This window comes from Ceraceosorus guamensis (genome assembly GCF_003144195.1).
Source record: "Ceraceosorus guamensis strain MCA 4658 unplaced genomic scaffold IE81scaffold_162, whole genome shotgun sequence".
NCBI classification, from domain to species: domain Eukaryota; kingdom Fungi; phylum Basidiomycota; class Exobasidiomycetes; order Ceraceosorales; family Ceraceosoraceae; genus Ceraceosorus; species Ceraceosorus guamensis.
The window spans coordinates 1,396-21,780 of NW_020290157.1; the positions used below are offsets into that span (position 1 = coordinate 1,396).

Consider the following 20,385-nt stretch of genomic DNA (forward strand, 5'->3'; position numbering starts at 1 on the left):
CACCACCACCGGCGCCCAGACCCTACTTCTCACCCTGCACCATCTAGAGTTAACCCTACCGTCGAGTAGGGTTAAAATCCTGACCCTACTGTAAATCTAGAGTCGACCCCAAGTAGGGTCTAGGGTCGGCGGAAAGTAGGGTCAGGGTCTAACCCTACTGTAAATCTAGGGTCTGACCGTTGGGGAAAGTAGGGTTAGGGTCTAATCCTACCTCGACATCCAGCCAAACTCTAGATTGGTAGGGTCTACAAAGTAGGGTTTAGCCCTAGATTTGCGGTAGGGTTAGACATTTTGCCTTCCACAGACAAGACCAAGAGGCCTTGAGGTCTGAGCTTCTGCATTTAGGGGTTATTTGAGGCGCTCTACAAGCCTATTGAATAATCTGCTCCAGGGTTAAGCCAACTTTGCTGAGTTCCCCAGCCAACAAAAAATTCAAAGCGTCATATCTTGCTCACGTGATGTCCAACCAAAGGGACACCGTATAGTACCTTGAAGCGCTTCTCAAGGGCTATCCAAAACTGCAAAGACCTGCAAGATTTATGGACCAATTTTTCCCAACCCTGCCGGGAACACCTATCTAACCCTAACCCTAACCCTAACCCTAACCCTAACTGTGCGTCGAATCTGCACCTATAGCCCGCCGCTTACTGTATCTGCATGCAGATTGCAGTCGTGATCTTGTGTCTGATCATTGCCCGAGCTGTCAGCAGTCGCAACGCAGATGTGATGAGCGGCAAAGACGCAACATCGTCCATGCATCAGCAGTCAGAGTCTTGAGTAGCATTCGAACGCGAGAGCGGCCGGAATGGCTGCGTGTGCAGTCACCAGTGCATGGCCTGACCGGCTGGCAAGCATCTGCTTGATTCGTTATTCGTGATTGGGTCAGACCCATTCGTGATTCATTCAATTCACGATTCACGATTGCTTCTTGACACGGCCTTGCAGCTATTGTGTCACGTGACACGCGCATCACCTCAGCTTCATGCACGACGTTTGACTAGCGTCTTCGATCATCGTCGCAATCCATTAGTGATTCGTGATTGTGATTGTGCATTTATTGATTCACAGATTCACAGATTGCACCCGCGAGTCAGACACTTTGCTTGAATGCGAGAATCGGCGCCACTCGATCATCAGTCAAAGTCCCCCGTCCTCGCAGCTTCCCCTCGCAGCTTCCCGTCCTCGCAGCTTCCCGTCCTCGCAGCTTCTAAGGCGGTCTAGAATACGCACCGTCTTCCTCCCTCCTCGCGGGACATGCAGCGGATTGAGTTGAGCCTGGGCGTGCCTTTACCGGACAATCATGAATGCTCACCTCTTGAGAGATTGCCACTGGGCTTGGCTTGCCCAGCTGCTGATCTCCCGTGCGCCACTTGCACTTGCGGTGGCTTGCGGTAATTGCGGCGGTCTTCAAATTTGCGATCTCGTGGCCTCCACCGCTCGCTCGCTCGACATGCTGTTGTGGCAAGTGCAGGGGTCGGTTTCTACAATCTGCAAAGCTACTCGATCAGGACGACTGCAACCAGCTCAACGCTACCGCATGGTCCAGCACTGGTGCCCATCCACATCCTCTCGTTCTATAAAGGGATATTTGTGAAGACCAAAAGGGAACGTCTCTAGAGCCATTACGACATCCACGATCCTCGCCTCAATGGTTCCATCCACGTCGCGATCCTTAAACGCTTCGCAAATGCCTCTTTTCTTTGAAAACCCTTCCCCCCGTTCTGAGCCCATCCAGTCCATCTGCTGCAGTAAGTGTTCGAGGCTGTAATCATCTTTCATTGGTCTCCGCTCACCTCCACAAGTGTACCTTTTCCTCGCACATAGTTGGTGCTGGCTACGTCGGTGGCCCAACATGCGCTGTGCTTGCATGGAAGTGTCCGAACATCTGCGTCACCATCGTCGACATCTCGCAAGAGCGCATCGATGCTTGGAATAGCGATGAGCTTCCCATCTTTGAGCCCGGATTGGAGGAGATTGTCAAGTCTCGTCGAGGGAAGAATCTCTTCTTTTCGACAGACATCGATGCTGCTATCAGTGAGCAGATTTTCACGTTTCCGGCGTGCTCGATTGAACGCTGAATCGAATGCCTCGTGGATCTGGCAGTTGCTGCCGATCTCGTATTTGTTAGCGTCAACACTCCCACCAAGACGAGAGGCGTGGGCGCCGGGTATGCTGCGGATCTGCAATACGTCGAGGCTGCCACGCGACGCATCGCGCTCCTATCCACCAAGAGCAAGATCATCGTAGAAAAATCGACGGTTCCTTGTCGCACAGCCGAATCCATGCGAGCGATTTTGGATGCTACATCTCCTCGTCCTGGCGTTCACTTCGACATTCTGTCGAATCCGGAGTTCCTTGCTGAGGGAACGGCAGTACAAGATCTCTTGAAGCCTGACCGCATCCTCATTGGCGCTCTCAACACCAAGAGCGGCAAACTTGCGCAGGATCGCTTGGCGAATGTCTATGCTACCTGGGTCGAGCGTAGCGCTATTATCACCACCGGTCTTTGGTCAAGCGAGTTGACAAAATTGGCCGCCAATGCGCTCCTCGCTCAGCGGATCTCGAGCATCAGCTCGCTCGCAGCAATTTGCGAGAAGACAGGCGCCGAGATCGACGAGGTAGCTCGAGGCTGCGGCAAGGACTCGAGGCTGGGTCCGCACTTTCTTAAAGCCGGCCTGGGCTTTGGAGGCAGTTGTTTCCAGAAGGTGAATGGTGCTGCAAGCGTGATCGAGACCGTCCTGGCACTGACTGGTCACATTGTGCTGGCATCGATCACAGGACATCTTCAATCTCATATACCTCGCCGAGACTTTCTCTCTTCAACCTGTGGCGGACTACTGGCGCCAAGTACTCGTGATGAATGAGTGGACAAAGGCTTCTTTTTCGCGCACCATCATTCGTCATATGTTCTCGACGGTTAGCAACAAGAAAATTGTGAGTGACTTGGCCCTCTGATCGGGCCAAAACCACGCTCAAGCTGGCTGTCGACTCTATGCAGGCCCTTCTGGGCTTCGCCTTCAAGAAGGACACCGGCGATACCGTGAGTTATCGCTGACTTGAGAGTCCGTGTTATGACTCGCTGCTCAGTCGAGTCCTTCCGTTTGCCAAGCGCGAGTCTCCTGCCATCAGCATTGCTCGCGACTTGCTCGTTGAGGGAGCGGAAGTGTACATTTACGATCCGAAAGTAAGCGAGCGCAACATGCGTCAGTGCTTGGGCGCCTTCAGCAACTTCCACTTCTCTTCTTCGGTGGAAGCTGCTGCCTTGAACGCCTCTGCAGTCGTGGTTGCCACAGATTGGGACGAATTCAAGCCTAGTAGTAGTAGCGGTAAGACCGCCGCTGCCATCGACTGGACCAGCATCTACGCCAACATGAACCGCCCAGCATTTGTCTTTGACGGTAGAGGCATACTAGATACCGCCGCGCTCCAAAACATTGGTTTCAAAGTTCACACCGTTGGTCGAGGCAACTTGGTTGACACGCTGTCGTGACTCGAGACCCGCTTCCTCTTTTTCGCCTTTTGCTCGCGCTTGTATTTTGCTTTCCCCATTCGATCTCCGCGTCTTGGTTTCCGGGTGGAATTTGGATGTAGATCCTCTCTCGACTCTTCCAAACGCGCCGTCACGGTATTTTGGTGAGAGCTCTTTTACGACTAGCCGCTCATCATCAGATTGAGGCAACGTAGTCGAAAGAACGAATTTGCCATGTTGCTGCGCTGTGCTGTGCGTGTATGCGGTTCGGGAGGCAGGCACCCCAGAACGAAGCATACGGGCATGCGCGTACATGAATGCGTGCATCCGTGCATCCGTGCATACGTGCCTGCACAGGCCGCAGCAAAAACCTCATCACAGAAGGCGAAGGCGCCAGACGGGAGTTGCTCGGGCCGGGCATTGTGATTCACATGTAGTCGAGCAGCGACGGCGGAACAGACACACGCAGAGAGATCCGGCCATCGACACCTCGACGTGGGGTGAGCCTGCAGCATTCTTTGACTTGCAGACCTGTCAGGAAGAGCCGTGGGGCGATCAAATGATTGTAAGTTGGACGAGAAGTTGAGGCAAACTGAGCACGTGCTGCTGCACACGTAACGCGGCTTACAAAAGGGTGGCATCTGTCGCAGGTGCTCAACATTGCTCTGTGCGGTGATTGGGGTACAGCTACTTACGAAGCTAGTGGCTGCGCTCCACGATATCCTTCCCGCGCCGCTCAAGTTGCTCAAGCCCCCGAGTCTTTTTCCGAGGCGTACTGGTCATTGAAAAGCATGCGCATCTACACCAACGGCATCAGCATCGACGATAGTCAAGACACCAACGGAGCCGCAACCACGACCACTACCAATCCAAATTCTGCTCCGTATTCTGGTGTCTTCTCTCTGCTTTCCCTTTCTGTCATCTTTCTCGCAACTGCTACGACTCTCCTCGCCTGATGTATAGCGCCATTATTTTCGCTCTGGGCCTCGCCCGTCTTCACGTGAGCTTATCTCTACCGTGCAGTTGTCATCAAGATCGGGCACTTAGCTTAGCACATTTGTGTGAGAGCGTTCGTATAGAATTTTGAGTTGTGCATTTGTGCAAAAAGCGCGTCACAGTGAAGGTCCTTCACACTACCGTCGGTCATGGAGTTCATTGTCACATGAGACTCGGTCGGACATGGAGGATCTGAGAGCATACTCTGACTCTTTTCTATTTGACACTCATAGCACGATGACGAGCTCTGCGCAAGCCATTGATGCTCTCACCAGAGTTCTAGCCTGAGAGAGTCACTTCAGCTCGATCCAAGCAGGACTTGCTTGCGGGAGCGCGGACACGAGCATGGGGCTGTTGCCGACTTTTCTTAACTTCTCACACAGCTACAGAGCCATACGCGGGGGCAGCGCGACGCGTATTGATCGATTCATGACTGATTTGTCAACTGCCCCACCTCAAAATATCGTGAATGCATGACAAGCAGCAAGCAAAAAGTCGTATGTCTGAGCGAACAACGTGGATTTGGACGCGTCTGATGTACGCGCGCGCGACGCATGGACTTACCTTGATTCGTGATTGACGCGCGCGACGCGCGCAGCCTGCAGTGATGAGTGTGAGATCAAATTTGATCCCTATGGGCAACTTGCTTTCTTCTCTGCTTCTGTTCCACCGCCACCATCACTCTGCCCTTCCCACATCAATTATCCAACCACCATCACTTGGTCCTTCAACATCAATATGTCAAAGCAAGCTACCAAGCCCAAAGCAGGACCAGATGTCTACCAGCTCAAGAGAAACTTAGCTCTTGAGCTTGCGGCTTCCAGTACTGAGCAACATGTCCTTCAAGTCACACAGCACCAGTATGATGGATGTACAAGCGCTACAATGCTCCCAACTCTTGCAGAGCACAAGGCTGGACAGCCATCAACAGCCACATGGGCAAGCATCACTGGAGCTTCATTTGTTGAGGGAGGGTATGTGTTGGGGTGGGCTCAGATAGCCGGGTCCTTGCACATACAGGAGGGGGCCAGGAGAGGCGCGCAAGCTCTTTCAAGCTTCCGCAGCAAGGGGTAAAGGTGGTGCAGGGTTTGAGGGGCAGGGATGAGGCCCAGGAAATGGAGGTTTGGGAAATGGTGGCTGTGGGGGTAAAGCCGATGGAGGGAAATGATTTGGAGAGCTCTGCCTTGTTGCTGGTTCAGGCAACTCCCCAACTAGTACTTGTACTAGACCAAGCAAAAGCGGGAAATCACCCTGCTTTGCAAGGTATCCCTTTGGAGCAGGGTTACTGGATCTGCGAGCCGGAGAAAATTGGTTGGCACCTTTTGCACGACAATGGACTCTTGCTCGCAATCCAAATGGAGACCCTTGGCTCGCAAGATGCCGCCTTTGCAAATGACTGTTGCAGGCGTGTTGTGGCAACTTCTATTCAATCCCGCAAGGAGATTGAGCACCACGGCACAAGGGTCTTTCATGGGAATGCGGTTGGGATTGGCTACCGCAAGGAAAAGGCGGGAAATGTGGGCCTCTACCGGAATTGGAGGAAAAAGATGGTGAGTGGGGGCGCAGGCGCGTGAGTGAGTGACCACGTGCGCTGACGCTGGGCGCGCACATAGTCGGTGGAGGAGCAGGATGAGCAAGTGGTGAGGGAGGACGCATTGCTGGACTACACGGCAGGACTCTTGGCAGGGGTCATGCCGGGTCTCCATAAAGAGCACGTGAAGAGTGCGAGGGATGCTGGCCTGCCTCTGTACAGGTATAGGGGGTATGCGGTGCAGGGAGCGGCCTGCGCTGGATACGTTTCAGGACACCACACGGTGAGTTGGGCACGCGCGCACATGCCGCGTGTTCTCGTACCGCGTGTTCTCGTACCGCATGTTCTCGTAACTGACCGCGCGTTCTCACTTGCACGCCACGCTGCAGGACCCTCAAGATCCCGATTTCACTGTTGGAATTGACCTCACAATGGACAAAGATTGGGGGAAGCTACCTCCTGGCGCCCACAACTTTGCCATTGCTCCTTTTGGGCTGGTTATGAGGAATGGGCCCGGTGTATTTATGGTTTGGAGGGGTGGTGTGCCGCATGGAACGACGGTCCCGGGGGATTTCTCACAGTTCGAAAAGGTCACGGAATTGGCGCACACCTTTGGTTGCGCCATGTATATGAAGCCTCCTGCCCTTAGTCGCGGTTTCAAGCAGTCCAAAGCCCTCAAGACGCTATCTAAAGATTCCAACCTCCCCAATACCTTTGATGTAAATCACCCCCTTCCTTGGTTTCCCGAATCGTGAATGCCGTGCGTCGTGCGGGTATGAGTATGCGCGTGCGTGCGTGTGATGATGCGTGCGTAAATGCTTGCGTGCGAGTGGGCGCGCAAGCATTGGCGCGCCGCGCTCGAAGAACGGCAGGCAATCTGGCAACTGGCCGACTGGCAAAATCCCCGCCCGAGATGACTCGCACAGCATTCATTCGAAGCCAGCGTGTCAAGCCCGATCACACGACTGCTGTTGTCAAGATCCAAACACAGAGGCATCATTCGTCGCTTCTTCGCGCTGTGTCCGGAATTAACTCTCGTCATATCACTGTGTGATATGTTCTTCCACAACCTTCGCATATTGGCGGCAGTGTAATCTAGCGGACAAAGGTCCTCAGGCAAGGAGAATTTTCTTTGCCACAAGTGAGGCAATACACTGCGTTCGAGGCACACTGGTACAAAGACCACTAAATTGACCTTGTAAATTACGCGTCAGACACAGAACGGCTTGCGCATAGAGTATGGTTTATGCCGCATCGTAAACTCTTTTTGGCGTCACAACTCAAATTGCACTCGATGTGCTTTATTTTCTCGCACAGTATCGTATGTCCAAAACAATTGTCCTGCCACGGTGTGCGCAATCGCGTTCTCTTCCCTGCTGACACATCTTGAAGCTTCGCGACAATTCTGCCATTACCACAAAAGCGTTCGCGCAAGGAGGTTCTGGCTGCCCAATCATTGGCTCAGCTGAAGCTTTTCACGCAAGGTAGACATCGACAAGCCCGTGGTTTGAAAGTAGCATCGTCATCTCCGGGGAGGTCGAGTCTCCGAGTTCATCTTCTTTGAATTCTTTATCATTGGCGCACGCGGACTGATGATGACGTGGACGAAACGGATAGATGTCTTTCCTGAATCTGGTAAACATCATGCACTTCACTCTGCGACCTCCCGAGAAAGGTGAAAGGTTCATATTTGTTCTGTTTTGGAGCAAATTATTGAGCGTAAGGTATGATTACGGGGCAGGTATCGAGACAAATAGCCAAATCACGCTACTTCATAAGGGTCTAGACGAGCGAAGAAGGACACAAAGATTCTACCACTATGTTCGATTAAAGAAGAGTGAGATCTGGTGGACAAGAGGACACTCTTGAAGTCGTTCGCCGTCCTCAAAATTAAGCTTGGTAGGCTTGCGAGATTCGCAATATAGCCGGTGAAAACCCCTATTTTGTGTACTGGTGAGCTCTAGACTTGCTGCACGCCCAGAGCATGCTGTGCGCTCAGAGAACGATGGAACATTTTGTTTAACAGCCTAGACTTTAGCGCTTGACATCCATTCTTACGACTAGAGCGTCTTGAAGTACCACTGCATGACTGTTAGAGCAGAACGTCTTTCACAAGCCCCAAGAGTACAAGGGTAGAATCCAGTTTTTTTGCGCACGTTCCCGTCACAGTTAAAAACTCTGGCATCGGCAATATTCATCCTAGAGCAAGCGCGACAAAGTCAAGTACCCGCACGCGCTTGACTTTAATTGGTGTGTATGACCAGCTTCAGTCTTCGTCAAGGTGTTGCCTGAGAGCTGCAATCTTACATTCATGGTATACCAGCGAACGGGTCAGATTCAGAAAAACAAACGCCCGTCGCACGAAGGGCAGCGTTCTGGTTCCACTAAACCTTTGAGTCACAAAGTCACAGCAGCGGAAAAAAATACGACTAATTCCAAGCTCAGTCACTGGCCAGACACAGATCACGGATCTAATCTTGAGAGGCACGTACAGAAAGACAATTTTCACTTGCTCTCCTTTCTTAAGAGGCAGGCCGATTTAGAGTCCGGACTTTCTAAAGCTGAAAACAAAACAATAATCGAGCGAGGAGGCACAATTCAGCAGAGCTGCTAGCTTCGAAGCTCACGTTTATCAAAAAGTTGAGGCAAGTCACCCTCTACCATCGTGGTGTGACTGAAATTATTGCTCGAAAACGCTTCTAGCGGAAAGCCTCCTGGTCGAATGCTGTTGATACTCGTTACCTTGATTGATGCGATGCGTGTATAACAGTACACGCATGCATAGGGCGCAAGACGTTTCTGAGAACCTCTTTTCGATTTTCCACATCATCCGAAGCCGCATTTGCAGCCCGCAGTAGTGCTCTGAGGCACCCACAGCGGGGTGCGACCACAAACGTGTGTACGATACACACTGGCCACGAAATGGGTGTTTCGGCGACAAATTTATGGTCGCATGGTCGGTCTATTTTGAAATTCGATGGTTTTCATCCTTTGCTCCCTATGCCAGAATGATGAGCTGCGCTCTGCTTAGTAAGCACTGTTCCAAGACCGCATTTATTGGAGAGCAGAAATCAGCATTGTCAAGTCTTAGAATAGCTCCAAAAAGATCCGCTGCAAACGGATACCACGGCCCTTATATGAGTAAGTATTTGGTGCAAAGTGGCAAAAAATTGCATCTGCAGGCGCGGCTGGCGTGCCCTGTACCTGTAGTGCAAGTACCAAGTGTCACGCATCTCAGAACTGTTGAAACGCGCCGTGCTTGTCGAGTGGACAAGGATCGACGTCTTCGGGCTTCCTGAAACACACAGCGTCTGGTTGACTTTGCATTTCTGCTTCCGTTTCTGCGCGTCGCGACTAGCAGACACAGCGTGAGCGTTGACTGACGCCAAGCAGCTTACGGGCTCATGCATTGGTGTAAGCAAGTATTATCTGGACAGCAAAGCAACATTGATGCGCAACGCGGCACATGACAAGCAGATCGGGGGTGGTCCGGTGTAGGTGCGAGTCAGAGTAGCTGCACCGTAATTGGCATGGATAGAATGGAGAATCTATCGCTTTTGCTGTATCGGTATACAAGTGTGAGCAAATCACTATTGTTTACAGCAACGGAACAAATCGATGCACTTTGTAGCAACGGCAATCCAAATGCCACAAAGGCTAGCAATATGGATAGGCGGAGGTCCCTCTCATTTTTTTTGTCTTTCCCCTGTAAATCACTTCTTGCTCGGCTGGGTTTAACCACATCAACATACCGAATCACTGAAGTGCTGAAGTCGACGACAATTCTGCCTGTTGCTTCTGTCAGCAATCTAGCGCGTGGCCTTTGTGACCTTGCAAAGTCAAGATAGCGCGGTTCCAAAGCTTACGGATCAATATGGCCCAGGCTGAGTTGCGTGCGGGCGAAGTGGTTCGTTTGGATCAAGCGACACCTTTTGTGTTGACTTCCTCATGTGGGAGCGGTTCTTGCCGCGCCAGTTTTGCCGCATAGCAGTGCTCATCAAGTCTACGGGCAGCGACGACGAGATGGAGCACTCATTGTACTAGAAAACAAACAAAGAGCACAATGGCGGACAGTCAGTTGCGGGCAACATTTCAGTGCGAGCGGGCATTTCTTGTAGGTTCATCTTTTGTGAGGGGCTGAAAGCTCTTCAGCGACTAGGAGACAAGGTCGAGCGGCAATCTGCAATCAGGGATTGCCTTTGTTTCTGTGTGATGTACACACCAACAAAGCCTGTGGCCAATGGATTTCGGGCAAGGTAATCATGATGATCAAACGTGAAGTCAAAATTGGATGATGGCTCATAAAAGCAGCTGGAAGGGAGAAAGTGCCGCCGCATCAAAAGCTGAGCAGATCGCCGGCGAGAGATCAGGAGCAATTGAAAGAAGAAAGGATGGACTGTAGGAACAAGTGTCAGGGCATTCGGGCTGGAGAGAAGGGTCATGCAGCTTGACTTTAAAATTGCAAATTGTGACACGTGAAACGTGAATTGTGGATCGTGATTGACAGAGAGGAGGTGTCAGTGGAGCGTTCGTCGCGCCTTAACTCTCTGAGTGATTTTCCGGATGCCTAGTAATCCAATTCGCGAGTGTGCTCAATGCAGGTCGGCCTGACCGCGCCTCGAACCGCGCTTCTTCACCGCCTTTGCCAAGCACGTTTGCGCCAAGTTGAGGTTTGCTAGGTGGCTGTGGCCGAGTCGCCCAACAAACTAAGCTGGCTGGCCCTTGCATAATCCCAGACTGGACGAGTGGGTTGGCGAGAAGATGCTGCAATTTGACTTAGACAAGCTGTCAATGTTGAAGCCAAACCAGGATTCCCTCAAAGAGTGTATTCAAGAGTAGCGAGCAAATGGAGCTCCGTATGGTGGCTTCGCCGTCCTTTCCAGCATGGCTGACAACGTCTTCCTCGTAGTCTTCACCGGTTTTCTGGCACAAAATTGTCGAGAGTCTCGGAGATCAGCACGTAAGCTGAACGGGCCATGAAAGGGTGAAAATACGCTCCAACGTTGTCCCCTCGCATCATGGCTCGCGTACGCACTAGACCACATCCTCCCGCACACCACCAAACAGTCCAGCTGGGTCTTGAGAATGCCGGCCAACACCACGTCCGGGCAAACAGCACCTCGGCCTCAGACCGCCCGAGCACTAGATGCGAGCATCGATACACACAAAATACCAGGAGCAACTACAAGGAAAGCAGCGTGAAATTCCGTCCGAAGCGAGCGAAATTTACTGCTCATGTTTCTGCGGTGATTGTAGGTCTATTCGACAGTTCGATGAGTTCTAATTGTAAATGAGGGTAGCCAGTCTATGCAGTTGCCAGATACTCGTGATACAAGCGAACGCGCGAACATGCCGAGGTGTAAATAGATAGGGTCGAAAGATTGGACCTGGATCATCGCGGATCCGAGTTTATGTCATCTAGCTGTCGTGATCACATGCTCGCAAGCACGCCTCAATGCATCGCAACGCCTCCATCTTGTTTGCCGCCCGCGGCTGCTACCCAAGCACCATTGGCCAGAATCAGGCACGCGCCCGCAACCGACAGAGGCTCGAGGGGAGTGCCGAGCAGCAAGACCTGGAAAGTCGTCGCGAAGAAAATTTGCTGCAAAAGTAGAAGCAGGTCAAAGGTCAGGCGATGCCGTAAGCAGGCTTCCTAACGCAGATCGACTCACCAGATAACTCATGACCGCCGCCCTGCCCGCTTTCTCTCGTTGCAAGCCAAGCTTGATATTGCGAGATGAGAAGGTCAGCTTCACAACATTTGCGTTACAAGCGTCTCGTCTCTCACCGTTTGAAAGACTTGTGCACACAAGCTGAAGATTCCGACGCCGACGAGGAAAAAGGCGGACCTGTAGCAGAGTGGTGGTACTTATTTCAGAGGCTGCGCTTGCATGAGAAACTTGACCCGTGCCGTGTCACTCACAATGGGGTGCTCGGGACTACAAAAGGTTGTCGGAGAATGAGCATACAGGCGAGAGATAGCGTCCATGAAGCACCGGAGAAATAGGCTGCGCAGAGGGAGGGCAACAGAGGCCTTGTGAGTCACCAAGATGGGCAGCCGCTGCATCGGATGATCTTGTGGGTACGCACTGATAGAATGATACGTGCTCGCACGCCTTCCGATGAGACGCTGAGCGACCCATGCCACTGCCACTGTGGCGACGCTTGCGAGTGCAGCAAGCACGCCGATGAGCTGTTTGCTGCCATCATCGACTTGTGGAGAGTGCGGGAATGGATCGTCTGGTTGAGGGGGTGTGTCGCCAGGTGCGGCGGGTGGTGCGCCAGGTTGCCCAGCGCTGCGAGGGCCAAAGATGAAAGCAGGTCTCGCGATCAAAGCAACGCCCAGCAAAGAGGAAGCGCCAGCAATGCGCTCGCGCACGGTAAAGGGCTCCGCGAGGAAGATGGTTGCCAGGATGCCGGTGGCCAGTGGAGATAGGAAGCAGATGGTCGTGGCATCGGACAGTGCGAGCATCTGCAGACTGATGTAGAGGAACAACGTGGACAGCCAGCCAGCAATGCCTCTGACTGCCAACGCGTAGCGCACTGCGCCAGGCGGGCCCAGCAAGCTACGCAGGCGTCGAGGCACCGATCGGGTGAGAGATGAATGACGCGGTCAGCATCGCATGCGAGACTGTGCTGACTCAATCTGTGCTGCCACTCACATGTGCTCTGTGCGTGCAATCTTCATGACTGCCAGGCATGCGACCCAGATGGTGAGCGTTTCGACAAAGACGACCTCGAGCGCTCCCAGAGGAGGGTTGAGACCGTCACCATAACCCCTGCCCGGAGCTTCTGCGCCTTCGCGAGCGTCGAGCAGGGTGACGAAGAGGTTCATGCAGCTGTAGCAGATTTGGCTGAGGGCGATGAGGATGAGACCGAGATTGCTGGAGGGCGTGGGCGATACGGACAGCATGGCTTCGCGCAGCGTGATGGAAGTCTCGCCCGCTGCAAAAGGCTCCTCCATGACCGATGCGTGGGTGCGGGCCAAGCTGAAGAGGGAAGCATCGCCGCGCAGAGATGGCGCCGCGTAGTAGCGATTCAGCTCATCATGACCGTGACTCGCACTCTGACCGTAGTTCATGGGATGACGAGAGATGAGTGATGAACGCTCGGACAGCGAGGCGTGATCATCTGCCTCCAGTGCTTGACGCAGCGAGAGGCCAGATGCTGCTGCTGCGGCTGCTGCGGCTGCCGCTCCGACGCGGTCATCGTCCGAGTGAAAGGGACGGTTGCCGGCGAGGATGCCGCTTTGTGCTTGTCTGCGAGTGCGACTGCCACTTCGACTGCCACTCTGACTCATGCTCATCAGACTGGCCACCTCTGCCTCTGCCTCTGCCTCCTCGTCCAGCGGCTCAAAGGCGTTGGCCGCGCGAAGGTAGTCGTTTGGCGCGAGCATCTGGACAGCGTCGTGTAAGAATGAACTGGCATTGCTGACGTAACTCTGTCCCAGCGCCAAGTAGCTCTCGTTGGCGGCGTCTGTATGTGCGGCATCGTGATCTTGATCGTCCGTGTATGATGCGCTTTCGGTCAGAGTGTCGCCTCTGGATTCACGTGACTGCAAGGAAGAGATGGAAGCGGTCATGCCTGCCGCGCCAGCGCCTGTGCCTGTGCCTGTGCCTGTGCCTGTGCCTGTGCCTTCGCCGATGCCCTCTTCCCCTCCCGCACTCTCTCCTTCTGCCTCCTCTTCTCCCTCAGATGAGGAGGATTTGCTGCTGACTCGGAGCATCGGACTCGACACCTCTCGACTGTCTGCAGCAGCAGCAGCAGCAGCAGCTTCCCTACGTCGATAGGCATAGTCGATGATCTCTATGCGACCGGGAGGTGCAGCGCCACGAGATCCCGTCGCGCCGCTTCCCACAGCCACCTGAGCGGGCAGCATGGGTGGCGGGTCGCTGGCCAACAGCTCTCTCAGCGTAGTCGCGTTGGCAACGGCGTGCTGGTGCTGAGGCTGAGGCTGAGGCTGAGCCTGAGGCTGAGTGTGCGCCTGAGCATCCGCAGCAGTGGCGTCCGCAGCGGCAGCCGGCATTGCCATTGCCATTGCCATTCTGCCTTGCGATGGGCTGGTGCTGGCTGATCGCGCATTGCGTTCGCGTTCGCCGCCACTCGCACTGTGACTCCTGTCATCGCTACTCGTCCCTCTTGCTCGGCCACTCTGACTCTGACTCCTGGATGCAGAGGCGGATCGCTGCATGGCGTGGGCGTGGGCGTGGGTGTGGGCGTGGGCGTTGCGAGTTTGTGTAGGCGATGTCGAGACTCGCGACTGAAACGAGTGTGAGTCAACAATCACGAGTCTTGAGTCTGATGAGCGTGAGACAAGAAAGCGTGTTTCTCCTAGGCACATTTTTGATTCACAATTCTTGATTCAAATTGTGATTCGCACTCTCGCGATGTAAGATTCAAATTCGAAATCATTCCTTTTCCGGGCTGGCTCAGCAACGCGCTCTTGCACTTTTTCTGATTTTGACTCGCACTGCCGCGGCCCCTCTCTCGACCGCACACGTGATTCAAAGTCTTGAGTTAAATTCGAATTTCCCCGGCCATGGTCACGTGGGATGTCGACATCCTGCGCGCAGTTTTGAGTCTGGTGAGTCTTGAGTAGAGGTATAAGTCGATCAGTCAAGGGCGCGAGACGCCCATTCCAAAGCGCATTAGCCCAAACCGAGCTGCTGCTATCCAGACTAATCTTAGTCTTGATTGTGACCCTGAACACTCAAGACTCAAGACTCATCAGACTTGTATATAAAGTTGAGTGCCGTACCGGTACAGAGCTGCGCTCCAGCCGGTCCCCCTCCCCTGGAACGCGCGCGCTTTGCTTGGACGTGCTGTGCTGCCGCGTTGCTGCATATATGCTGCCTCACGTGATGCTACAGCTCGCTGGGTCGACTGTGAGTGCGTGATGCGCCGGCGTGTGAGATGCTGTGCGCGAATTTTGATTCAGATTCATGATTCATCAGATTCTTGCATGGTGCTGCTGCTGCTCGAAGCGTGCGTGGTGCCCCCATCAGCTGATGCGCCGACGCGTGCGTGCGTGCGCGCGCGTATGCTGCCTGCTTGCTTGTGTGTGCAACAGCCGCGGCCGTCAGAGTCGTGAGGGCAGCAGGCAAGGCATCAGGCACCTCAGCTCGCATGCAAAGATCAAACAGGCAGGAGGAGAGAGGTTGGCGTACAAGGCGCGGGCAGGGGCAGGGCAGGGCAGGCTGGGCAAGCAAGCAAGCAGGATCGATCGCACGCACGCACCCACGCACCCACGCGCCTCATACAACGTACGTGTGTTCAGCTTCGTGGCCCATCATCGTTCACTCATCACTCGCAAACGCCAATCCAACATCGAAGGCAGAGATCAGCTCAAACTCACCACTGCACCACTCACACCACTCTGGTGTCGGCAAAGTCACTGTGATCATCCATTGATTGCCTCTCCTGTAGTCGCCCCTCGACCCTACCCCTCACCCCACCGCTGTCCGCTATCAGCGCACAAGCTCAGCAGCCACGCAAGCACGCAAACCAAGCTGCATCCACACTCTCCCCAAGCATGTCCAGCAACGCTCAATCCGCATCATCTTCGACAGCAGCAGCTGCAGCGCCTGCAGCTACGCAAAAACCATGGCAAGCCAAGTTGGTGCTGTTGGGTGAGGCTGCTGTGGGCAAATCATCAGTCGTGCTCAGGTTCGTGTCAGACGAGTATACCGAGAACAAGGAGCCCACCATTGGCGCTGCATTTCTGACTGTGAGTGCGAAGTGCGAATAGGGGAGCATATATGCGTGCTTTCATTGCTGCCAAGCCTGAGCCTCGCATGTGGCGTCAATGTGAGCCGCTCTCTGGAGTCGGAGAGCCCTTGACGCCAATGCCGCGTTTCGAGTCGGGCCCCAATCTCGCCTTTGGGGTCTCTGATGTAGCCAGCGCTTGTCGCTCCTCCTCGCTGATACCGATGGTCTTTCTCCCTTCCCATCCAGCAAAAATGCCGGCTAGACAATGCGATCATCAAGTTTGAGATCTGGGATACCGCCGGTCAGGAGCGATTCCACAGTCTGGCCCCCATGTACTATCGAAATGCACAAGCAAGCGCAGTCGTCTACGACGTCACAAAGGCTGTGAGTGTGCATGGTTGCGTTGCTCCACGACATGTCTGTTGAGCAAGTCGCACCTTTCCCGCCCTTTGCACAGAGCTCATTCGAGAAGGCCAAGTCGTGGGTCAAGGAGCTTCAAAGGCAAGCGAACCCAAACATCGTCATCGCATTGGTGGGCAACAAGATCGACCTGCTGAGTGAGAGCGGCAGCGGCAGTGCAGCGGATGATGATGATGAGGAGGAGGAGGAGGAGGACGATGCGACTACTACTGGCGCAGGTGGAAACTCTAATGGCACCCCGTCAGGTGGTGCGACAAGAGCAGTACCCAAGGAGGAAGCTGCAGCGTATGCTCAAGAAGGGGGCCTACTGTTTTTTGAGACGAGCGCAAAGACTGGTCAAGGTGTGGTCGAGCTCTTCACCGAGATTGGTGAGTCTGTGCATCGCCGCGCATTGTAGGGATAAGGAATTCACGTGCTGCATAACGCTATCGTTGACGCGCGCAACCACCGCTTCCGCCTTCTGCTCACCCTATCATTTCACAGCCAAAAAGATTCCCATCGACCAGATCCAATCACAGCAGCAGCGCAGCGGCAATGCCAACGGCAACGCAGCTGGGGCAAGTGCGAGCGCAGGTCAAGGCGGATTGCGGTTGGGCCAGAATGATGCTAGAGGCGGTGCTGGAGAGGGTTGCAATTGCTGAGGCTGGTAAATGATGGTAGTCTGTGCAGCGATGCTTACATCTGCAAGTCGAATCTGGACAAAGAAGACGTCTGCGCGACTTTCTTGAGTGCTCGTCTGGACACACCAACGCGCAGATATAGGCAGTCGCTACACACACTCTCTCGTCAAGTCCTCGACTCACCATTCGCCCCGCCCCTGGCCGCCCCACCTCCTCTGCTCTTGTCCCGCTCTCTTCTGTCTCTCCTGTGTATAGCTCTGTCCGTCGAGCGAGGTCTTCTCTAACGATTCCATGCATACATTTTGACTTGCTGTCTGCTCATCGAGACCTGCAATTCCGACGCGTTCAAGAGCGGCGAGATGCACAACGACCTAGACTGCGACCGCTCTTTCACCGCAAACGTGACCGCGGTTCGACGAGCGGTCTCATTCTTGCGCAAATGCGCCATCGACGTCTCGAGTCGTGAGCGTAATCTCGGCGCGCGCGTGTGCGAATAAAGAGATAAGTCATTGTTTTGAACCGATTGCACCCACTTTGTGTACTAGTGCGAGTGCCTCAATCGGAGCAGTGCTTGTGCTCGCAGTGATCGCAAGAGGAGAGGAAAAGGGGGGCGGCAAAATTCGGAAATCGTCGAACAGGCCCGCAAAGAGGGCAATGTCCGAGGGAGCCGACTGACAGCGAGAATACGCGAATGACTTGTTTTTGGGAGGGGGTTGGAATGAAGTTTTGTGTGATAGAGGAAAAGGTCAAACAAATACAGAGAGTGTGTGACGATGGCCTTGCAAGGCTCACGCCCCATCTTTTGAGTGCAAGGGGCGTTCGGCAGACATTTTGGCTCGATCGGCAGACGTTTTGGTGTGCAACTTTGGCTCAGGTATGGCCGCATCCTGCTTCATCGTCTTCTGCCTTGCTTGTTATCCGCACCGACCGCTGTCACCGGCGGCGGCTCCCTCTCGCTCTCTGTACCCGATTCCAACTCCAAATCCGAAACGTTCAGATTCTTCACCGCTGGTCCCTCGTCCCAATCCTCGACCATCGGACCAGACATATCGTGTGCCTCCTTCAAGCGCGAACGTGGAGATCGGGCATCGGCGGTGCGCGATGACGTGCATGCCGCTGCTGTTGGATGCGCCGCTCCATGATTGACCTCTTCGTCGGGCGGAGAGGAGCCATGAATGGTTTGCAAACTATGTTCACTGGCCAACCTCCGCTTGAGTAGCACGTCCGCATTGTCCAGACTGGAAGTCCTTCTTCCTCTCATCGGTCTGCCCCTCTCTCGCGTTTGCTGTCCACTTATATCTGGCTCGTTGCCCCTCTCGACTTTCTTAGCAGCCTCCGCGCCCTGCTCCTCCACCTCTCTACTTCCGAGAGCTTGGTTGGAATCGAACGAGGGACCCGGAGGAGACTCGGGCCTCAAGCCCAGATGCAGAGCCCTCACTTTACCCGAGACGGAAGTGTGCACCCTGCGAGTTCTGCGACCTAATGCAGATGTGGGTGGCGCGACTGTCCCTTGAGTCGAAGTCCCCGGAGGCGACGAGGCCGAAGAGATGGAGGTGGATGAGGAAGAGGCCCGAGCGTGGCTGCGCGACTGGCGTGGCTTGATGTCTGTAGGAGAAGAGGCGTCGGAGTTGGATGTGGTGCCTTGTCGCCCTCTTCCGTGTGCGGGAGGTGTGGAGCTGGACCGCAGTGTGGATGCATCGAGATGGTGCAGATGTCTGAAGGGAATGGTGTGTGAAGATGGATTGGTGGTAAGCATGATGAGTGGGCAGACGATGGAGCTGGGTGAGTGGATGAGGGGGGTATTTTGACATGGGCCTTTTGAATGCTACTCACGTGAGAACGTGCTCTCTCCTCTTGTCGATGTTCCCCTTGCTCACGTCGATGCGCTTCACCCTGAGATGGGAATCTGCTGCTGCTGATGGTGCATCTCCCTTTGCAGCATCGCCACTTGCCGAGCCTCTGGATCCACCAGCAACAGCAACAGCAGGGTGGGATGCAGATGTGGAACCGTAGCCGCTCCCCACGCCATTGCGGTCGCGGCCCCTTGTTGTTGCGCCTCCTCTCGAAGCATCGCTACTGTGACCATGCCCGCTCAGTAGAGCTCTACCTTCGTCGTCATGATCCGCATCTGAAGCGTGCGATTGATCATCTGCTGTGCGCCTGCGACTTGCCAGACATGGGCATATGTGGTGGAGTAGTTGGGTGGGAGTGCAAAGCATGACCTTGCACCGCCTTCCCCACACTTTTGGCAGCCGTGGCTTGCTGGGAGCGCAAGGGAAGAAATACCTGAGTGTATGCGTGTATGCGTGTATGCGTGTATGCTTTCGCGAGAGAGAGACAGAGAGAAAAAGAGAGAGAGGATGAGGTCTTGCGAAGCAAAGATGTGTCGGTAGCGCTTGCACGGGTGGGCAATCTAGAATTGCTGGTTGGGGGATGAGGTGTATTGAATGGTGGAGCCGGTGATGAGAGCGAGAGTGAGCGAGTGAGCGAGTGAGCGAGGTGAAGGTGGATGGATGACGCGGTGCGATGGCTCTCAAGAAGAAAGCCATCGGATCCGCGGCTGGCTGGCTGGCTGCTATACACGCGGTCTATAGCTGCTGCAGTCACGAGTGACGAGTGCTCAGTCCTGCGCGAGCCATGGCATGGCGGGCGCCCTTCTCGCGCTCTCAATGTGAATTCTCTCCCACACGCGCGGCCGGCCCATCCTTTCTATTCGATCGCTCATCGTGAATATCGTCAGCACCACGCAACGCAGCGCAACGCAGCGCAACGCAACGCAACGCCGCGGCCCCCTGAAGTTTGCCGCGCACGCGCTTCGACACAGCACCCATGCACGCAGGTGTGCACCCATGCAGCACCCACCCACCCAGCACAAGACCCACACTCTGACTCCTGACTCTCCAAACATGCAGCTGATGCAAGAACCCCGCATGCACGCGCAATTTGAATCCAGAAAACCCATCAAATTTTTCTGGCGTGCAGAGATCACGTGATCGGCCAGAGTGGGTCGCGTAAGAGGTGATTTTCGCGCCCGCACAGCAATCACATCAAGAATCACGAATGCGATGCGTGACGCGCGAAGTCGCACCAGGCGCAATTAAGCAAGAGTCGCGAGTCGCGAAGGTCACGATCAAGAGTTACAAGTCGAAAGAGATGGATGGATCAGCCATGCAGATGGTGAAAGTCAAGTCGAATTGCAAGCAAGCAGCCCTCTCGCCACTCACATTCCTCCACACATCCAACCATCACACCTTTTGCAGTTCAAGTTCAATTGAAGCTCAAGCAAGCAAGCAAGCAAGCAAGCGACTCTCATCTGCCTCTGTCACCTTCCTCTTTGCAGCGCACACATAGCCGGGCAGAGCTTCACATTGGAAATCACACGATGGATATCGACATCGACGAGGTGGAGCGTGGCGACGCCAGGGAGCAGGAGCAGCAGCAGCAGCAGCAGCAGCAAGCAGAGGGCATGGACATTGACCATCAAGACATTGCGGCTGGCGGTGAGGTTTGACATGCGATGCGATGCGATGCGGCAGAGCGCGTGCGCGTCGCAGGTTCGCAACGTGCGAACGTCACAAACAACTAATGCTGGCGCATTCCCCCCTCTCATCATCACCTTACCCCTTCTCATTCTTCCCCGC

At 54.4% G+C, this 20,385-nt stretch overlaps 5 protein-coding genes across 5 annotated transcripts; 3 read left to right on the plus strand and 2 right to left on the minus strand.

Annotated features, from left to right (window-relative positions):
- Positions 1-1,687: 1,687 nt before the first annotated feature.
- Positions 1,688-3,490, plus strand: IE81DRAFT_338600 (nucleotide sugar dehydrogenase; the record flags this gene model as incomplete). The annotated part of the gene is made up of 6 exons (XM_025515547.1): positions 1,688-1,748; positions 1,825-2,034; positions 2,104-2,705; positions 2,779-2,934; positions 2,999-3,040; positions 3,110-3,490. The coding sequence occupies 6 exons, from the start codon at positions 1,688-1,690 to the stop codon at positions 3,488-3,490; spliced, it is 1,452 nt and encodes a 483-aa protein (XP_025366107.1).
- A 2,090-nt stretch (positions 3,491-5,580) lies between these two features.
- Positions 5,581-6,751, plus strand: IE81DRAFT_350611 (hypothetical protein; the record flags this gene model as incomplete). Its single annotated transcript, XM_025516576.1, has 3 exons — positions 5,581-6,015; positions 6,079-6,279; positions 6,386-6,751. 3 exons carry the CDS (start codon positions 5,581-5,583, stop codon positions 6,749-6,751), a joined length of 1,002 nt encoding a protein of 333 aa, XP_025366108.1.
- Positions 6,752-11,205: 4,454 nt separating this feature from the next.
- On the minus strand, positions 11,206-14,344 carry IE81DRAFT_327003 (hypothetical protein). The gene is made up of 6 exons (XM_025514975.1): positions 12,659-14,344; positions 12,087-12,562; positions 11,920-12,004; positions 11,785-11,845; positions 11,669-11,719; positions 11,206-11,598 (listed from the first exon to the last, which is right to left on the minus strand). Exons 1-6 carry the CDS (start codon positions 14,020-14,022, stop codon positions 11,449-11,451), a joined length of 2,187 nt encoding a protein of 728 aa, XP_025366109.1. The 5' UTR covers positions 14,023-14,344; the 3' UTR covers positions 11,206-11,448.
- Positions 14,345-15,201: 857 nt separating this feature from the next.
- On the plus strand, positions 15,202-17,089 carry IE81DRAFT_327004 (ras-domain-containing protein). The gene is made up of 4 exons (XM_025514976.1): positions 15,202-15,723; positions 15,951-16,088; positions 16,162-16,492; positions 16,608-17,089. Exons 1-4 carry the CDS (start codon positions 15,529-15,531, stop codon positions 16,763-16,765), a joined length of 822 nt encoding a protein of 273 aa, XP_025366110.1. The 5' UTR covers positions 15,202-15,528; the 3' UTR covers positions 16,766-17,089.
- A 547-nt stretch (positions 17,090-17,636) lies between these two features.
- IE81DRAFT_350614 (hypothetical protein) lies at positions 17,637-18,963 on the minus strand (the record flags this gene model as incomplete). The annotated part of the gene is made up of 2 exons (XM_025516577.1): positions 17,637-18,459; positions 18,578-18,963. 2 exons carry the CDS (start codon positions 18,961-18,963, stop codon positions 17,637-17,639), a joined length of 1,209 nt encoding a protein of 402 aa, XP_025366111.1.
- Between the last annotated feature and the right edge of the window lie 1,422 nt (positions 18,964-20,385).

Bases quoted from the DNA above. Each gene is read 5' to 3' on its own strand.
- IE81DRAFT_327004 (XM_025514976.1), top strand. From the start codon at position 15,529: ATGTCCAGCAACGCTCAATCCGCATCATCTTCGACAGCAGCAGCTGCA. The intron at 15,724-15,950 runs GTGAGTGCGAAG...CTTCCCATCCAG, and splicing joins TTGGCGCTGCATTTCTGACT to CAAAAATGCCGGCTAGACAA. The intron at 16,493-16,607 runs GTGAGTCTGTGC...ATCATTTCACAG, and splicing joins CGAGCTCTTCACCGAGATTG to CCAAAAAGATTCCCATCGAC.
- IE81DRAFT_327003 (XM_025514975.1), bottom strand. From the start codon at position 14,022: ATGCCGGCTGCCGCTGCGGACGCCACTGCTGCGGATGCTCAGGCGCAC. The intron at 12,005-12,086 runs GTGCGTACCCAC...CCCTCTGCGCAG, and splicing joins GAGCACGTATCATTCTATCA to CCTATTTCTCCGGTGCTTCA. The intron at 11,599-11,668 runs GTGAGTCGATCT...CTACTTTTGCAG, and splicing joins CGGCGGTCATGAGTTATCTG to CAAATTTTCTTCGCGACGAC.